Source organism: Henckelia pumila, chromosome 2 (genome assembly GCF_033568475.1).
Source record: "Henckelia pumila isolate YLH828 chromosome 2, ASM3356847v2, whole genome shotgun sequence".
NCBI classification, from domain to species: Eukaryota; Viridiplantae; Streptophyta; class Magnoliopsida; order Lamiales; family Gesneriaceae; genus Henckelia; species Henckelia pumila.
The window spans coordinates 110024585-110030213 of NC_133121.1; the positions used below are offsets into that span (position 1 = coordinate 110024585).

Sequence of the window (5629 nt, forward strand, 5' to 3'; positions counted from 1 at the left end):
TTTGAAGAAATTGATCCAAGGAGGTCCACTGTCTACATTACCTTTTACCACCAATATTTCTCCAAAACCACCAATGAGTATATCCATTTCTGTGTCTGGTTTTCTTGAAAAAGCGGTTTTCGGAATATGGGTTTTTTTTTTTTTTTTTTTTTGTGTATTTAAGGGGGAGAGATTGTCTTGCATTCTCCATCATCATAAGCAGCAAGTCGTTCATTTTGCTCGGTCTCTATTTTCTTAATTTGCGTTGTTTTCTTGCTTTCTGAGCTTTGAATATTGGCTCTTGTTGCCAAGTTTTTTTGTTCATTTTAAGGTAAAAATATTGAATGTTTTCTTTGTGACATGATTTTGTCATGTAATGGTTCTTGCTTCTCCACGCATTGGCTTACGTGAGATGCTTGCTCAAGTTAACCATATGCGTTATATTTTGAAATTTCAAGGCATTCTAGATTTGAGTTAATACTGTGGCTCTTTTAATATTAAATGCTGGTCAATTTTATATAACTAGCTATATATACACTTTCAGGCATACACAAACATAAATTTCTGAATATATATATATATTTTTTATCATTCTACAGTTGAAAAGATATCCAAGAATTTGCCTACTCATCAATCATCTTCGATGGCGGAACGTGTTCTGACCCGAGTTCACAGCCTCCGTGAGCGTTTGGACGCCACTCTTGCGGCTCATCGCAACGAGATCTTGCTGTTTCTGTCTAGGTATTTTCAATGATAAAAATGTTTCCCACCGAGGTTGCTGTACGGTTTAAAAGATATATATAAGTCAGTGATCTTCGTTTGCTGCAGGGTTGAAGGACATGGGAAGGGGATATTGAAACCTCACCAACTCTTAGCTGAGTTCGAAGCAATATGGGAAACTGATAAGGCGAAGCTGCAGGATCATGCCTTCAAAGAAGTTCTCAAGTGCACGCAGGTAGTAAAATTTGAGCCATCCACTGACATTTTTTTCCCCCTAATCAAGTACTGATTCTCATTTTAAAAACGCGTCGCTTGTTTGCTCCGCTAGGAGGCGATTGTGTTGCCTCCATGGGTTGCGCTCGCTATTCGGCTAAGGCCTGGTGTTTGGGAGTACGTACGAGTCAATGTGAATGCACTTGTGGTCGAGGAACTAACTGTATCAGAATACCTGCACTTTAAGGAAGAGCTAGTGAATGGAACGTAGGTTTTCGAGTCCAAGAAATGAACTTGTTTTCTGTACTTTTGATCACTTTTATTCGATTTTTGAGCGATACTGGTCTTGTGTGGTGCAGATCAAATGGTAACTTTGTTCTTGAGTTGGACTTTGAGCCATTTACTGCATCTTTTCCTAAGCCAACTCTCACCAAATCCATTGGAAATGGAGTTGAATTCCTCAATAGACACCTCTCTGCAAAAATGTTCCATGACAAGGAGAGCATGTCCCCTCTTCTCGATTTCCTCCGAATGCATCACTACAAGGGCAAGGTGAATATGAATTATGATACCATATTCCGATATTCAGTCGTCGAAATCACAAATGGTGATGCTTAAAAAACTGGAACCATGCTTTATTTTGGATTTGATGATTAAACTTTCTTGTACAGACAATGATGCTTAATGACAGAATCAAGAACCTTAATTCTCTGCAAGCTGTTCTGAGGAAGGCAGAGGAGTACCTGTCTACACTAACTTCTGAGACATCATACTCGAATTTCGAGCACAAATTCCAGGAGATTGGATTGGAGAGGGGATGGGGTGATAACGCAGAACGAGTATCAGAGATGATCTCTATGCTTTTAGACCTTCTCGAGGCTCCGGACTCGTGCACCCTGGAGAAATTCCTTGGCAGGATTCCCATGGTTTTCAATGTCGTAATTCTTTCTCCTCACGGTTACTTTGCACAAGAAAACGTCTTGGGATACCCTGATACCGGAGGACAGGTAGCATCCCGATTTTCATCACAATTCGTGTTTAGTCCTGTGAATTCTGTTCATTGTTTTTCAGGTGGTCTACATTTTGGATCAAGTTCCTGCTTTGGAGAGGGAGATGATCAAACGTATAAAGGAACAAGGACTCGATATCACCCCGCGAATTCTCATAGTTAGTTACTTAGTCTCTCGTCTCTGTATCTATTTCTTGTATAACATGGAATTTGAAACTCATGCTTGATCTTGTAACACTGTTAGGTGACTCGGTTGCTGCCGGATGCAGTTGGAACCACTTGCGGTCAGCGACTTGAGAAAGTTTTCGGGGCCGAGCACTCACATATACTCCGTGTACCATTTAGAACTGAAAAGGGTATAGTCCGAAAATGGATCTCCCGGTTTGAGGTTTGGCCATACATGGAAACATTCACTGAGGTCAGATGACACCATTTCTTTATTTCTATTACACTCTTGAAAGTTCTTTCCCAAGTACTAAACTTTTCTGTGTCCATTATTCTAGGATGTTGCCAAAGAAATCACAGCAGAGTTACAGGCCAAGCCGGACTTGATTATCGGAAATTATAGCGAGGGCAACCTTGCAGCCTCTTTGCTTGCCCACAAGTTGGGAGTGACACAGGTGCATACCATAGACTATGCATAAACATGATGGTTTAAATTAGTTTTCTTCACTCTCAGGAGACTGATTCCTGTTATTGTTTTTTTAACTCTTTTGTGGACAGTGTACCATTGCTCACGCACTTGAGAAAACCAAGTATCCTGATTCTGACATTTACCTGAAAAACTTTGATGAGAAGTATCACTTTTCGTGCCAATTTACAGCTGATTTGTATGCAATGAATCACACAGACTTCATAATCACTAGCACATTTCAAGAAATAGCTGGAAGGTTTGTGTATACTCTGCAATTGGTCAAATACATCTGTCAAAACACAAGCCTAAAATGTACTCTCAATTTCTGTGTTTCCAGCAAGGACACTGTGGGACAGTATGAGAGCCATATGGCATTCACTATGCCTGGATTGTACCGAGTCGTCCATGGGATCGATGTATTCGACCCCAAATTCAACATAGTCTCTCCTGGAGCAGATACGAACCTCTACTTTTCGTATACCGAAAAGGAAAAGAGACTAACCGCCCTTCATCCTGAAATCGAGGACCTTCTTTATAGCAACGTTGAGAATGAAGAGCATTTGTGAGTTTTTCCATTTTACAGTCTTTAAAACTGAAATCCTGGATCCGTCCATGTTCGTGTTGTTTCATAAATGCTCATTTTTTATGGTGACTATTTGACAGATGTGTGCTGAAAGACAAGAACAAGCCCATCATATTCACAATGGCTAGGCTTGACAGGGTCAAGAATCTGACAGGGCTTGTGGAACTCTATGCCAAGAGTCCGAAACTCAGGCAATTGGCTAACCTTGTTGTCGTCGGTGGCGACAGGCGAAAGGAGTCCAAAGATTTGGAAGAACAAGCTGAGATGAAAAAGATGTACAGCCTGATAGAAACATACAAGCTGAATGGCCAATTCAGATGGATTTCTTCTCAAATGAACCGTGTCAGGAACGGCGAACTCTATCGCTACATAGCCGACATGAAGGGCGTTTTCGTGCAACCAGCGTTCTACGAGGCCTTCGGTCTGACTGTCGTGGAGGCCATGACTTGCGGGCTGCCCACATTCGCGACATTGTACGGAGGGCCGGCTGAGATAATCATCCATGCAAAGTCTGGCTTCCACATCGATCCTTACAAGGGTGAACAAGTTTCTGGACTACTAGTCGATTTCTTCGAAAAGTGTAAGAAAGATCATTCTCACTGGGAGACCATATCCAATGCCGGCCTGAAACGTATCCAGGAGAAGTAAGAATCTGTCAAATCTTGAACATTTTTACAAAGTTGTATGTACACTTTCTGATCGATCCCATGTATCAAAAACTAAACTCGTGGTGTTCTGCAGGTATACTTGGCAGATATATTCGGAAAGGTTACTGACTCTGGCTGGTGTTTATGGGTTCTGGAAGTATGTTTCGAAGCTGGATCGCCTGGAAATCAGACGATACCTTGAAATGTTCTATGCACTCAAATATCGCAAGCTGGTAAGTTAGATAATCTACGCAAAGATAAAGAAAACATTTTGCCTCGAATGCTGATGGATACATTACCTTGTTTTTGTGTTGATCAGGCTGAAGCTGTTCCATTGGCTGTGGAGTGATCTTGATCATTATCATGAAGAGTATACATGGGGTGTAATCAAATGAAGTTTTTTTTTTTTTCCCTTTAATAAAGTCGAAGGCAATTGTATCAATTTCTTGGTCTTTGGAGTGGAGACTTTTGAATTTGATGCATTGAATGCTACTTTTTTCGGTTTTATTTTTGTCCCATATGAATTGTGGTTGTCATACCACTGAAAATGTTGTATTTGGGATATTGTAAGTCCTAAGTATGAATAAAGATCATTAATTTACTCTTTTTGTAGTGGAAGATTTGATGCACCCCAAACAACATAAATGAAGAGAATCTCATTAACGATTGTTGATTTTATTTTCAGTAATTTTAATTAAATTGAGAAGATGATTTTGTTTTTTAAATGGAGTAGAATAAGATTAATAAAATATTTTGATTAATCAAGAGTTGATTATATCGAATTAATTTAATTGGATTCGATCAGTTTCTTTTGGTGGCTCAAATATAAATTTTGTTAAACTACATGACTTCTAATCTATGGAGTTTGTATGAATAACCATCGGGTACTTTTAGTGGCTCGAATATAAATTTTTTTAAAGAGAAAATATTTAAAAAAACCTTTTATAAATACCTATAATGAAATTTGTCCTTAAGATGAGTTAATTTTTAAAATTAGCCTTTAATTATGTTGAAGTCCAATTACATCCTTTAGAACATTTTCCAAAAAAAATATTTTATAAATACCTGTAAATTGTAATTACTTGTATTTGTAGTTACATGCGGATTTATTTTATTTGTTCTTTATTTATTTTATATTATTAATAGTAAGACTTTAATAAAATTATCGGTTCTTAGTATGAATTAGCGGTTAATTGGTCATAAATCCCCAATTGAAACATTACCTTTGTGATCAGTCCCTAGGTCAGAAAAATTTATCATGCACTCCCTGATCCACTAAAAATATATTTTTTTCAACTCCCTACTTCACTCTTTATTCATTTTCCCCTTTAATTTATATTTTTTCTCATTAAATTCCTTTCCAATTATTCATCGGAAGCGAGACCAAGCCGTTTCAAAACCATCCTTCCTTCTCATGAGCGATGTAAATCTGCAATCACTTAGATCCGCCGGCTGAGAAAACCCATGGATGAATTTTCGAAAAGAAAGCGATGAGGGACGAAGAACTGGAGCAAGCCACGAAGCCAATGACTTTGGAAAAACAGTAATTTCCTTTGATTTTTATTCGATTTCTCTAAACCTTTCCTTCTCTTCCTTCATATTTGCTCGGATGACTGTTTTTGCAGTTCTTGGATGTGGATACTTTTCTCTGGGAAATCAATTTTTTCGTTAATTTTTATTATGATTCGATCAATTGTTTTATTTGCTGGATATGAATTTTTTTTTTTTACTGATTTTATCAAGATTAAATTTCATAATTAGGATGTGTGGTTGTTTGTTGGGATTGATCTTGGATTATGTTAGATTTTTCTAATCCTTGTGTATTGGAAGATAGATGACGGGCT

General features: G+C 38.2%; 1 protein-coding gene across 1 annotated transcript; it reads left to right on the forward strand.

The window, feature by feature from the left end:
* Positions 1–201: 201 nt before the first annotated feature.
* Positions 202–4386, forward strand: LOC140878654 (sucrose synthase). Its single transcript, XM_073282268.1, has 14 exons — positions 202–310; positions 579–720; positions 808–934; positions 1028–1179; positions 1272–1464; positions 1584–1919; positions 1984–2079; positions 2166–2339; positions 2425–2541; positions 2645–2811; positions 2893–3117; positions 3219–3782; positions 3880–4018; positions 4105–4386. The coding sequence occupies exons 2-14, from the start codon at positions 623–625 to the stop codon at positions 4132–4134; spliced, it is 2418 nt and encodes an 805-aa protein (XP_073138369.1). The 5' UTR covers positions 202–310; positions 579–622; the 3' UTR covers positions 4135–4386.
* The last annotated feature ends 1243 nt before the right edge of the window (positions 4387–5629 follow it).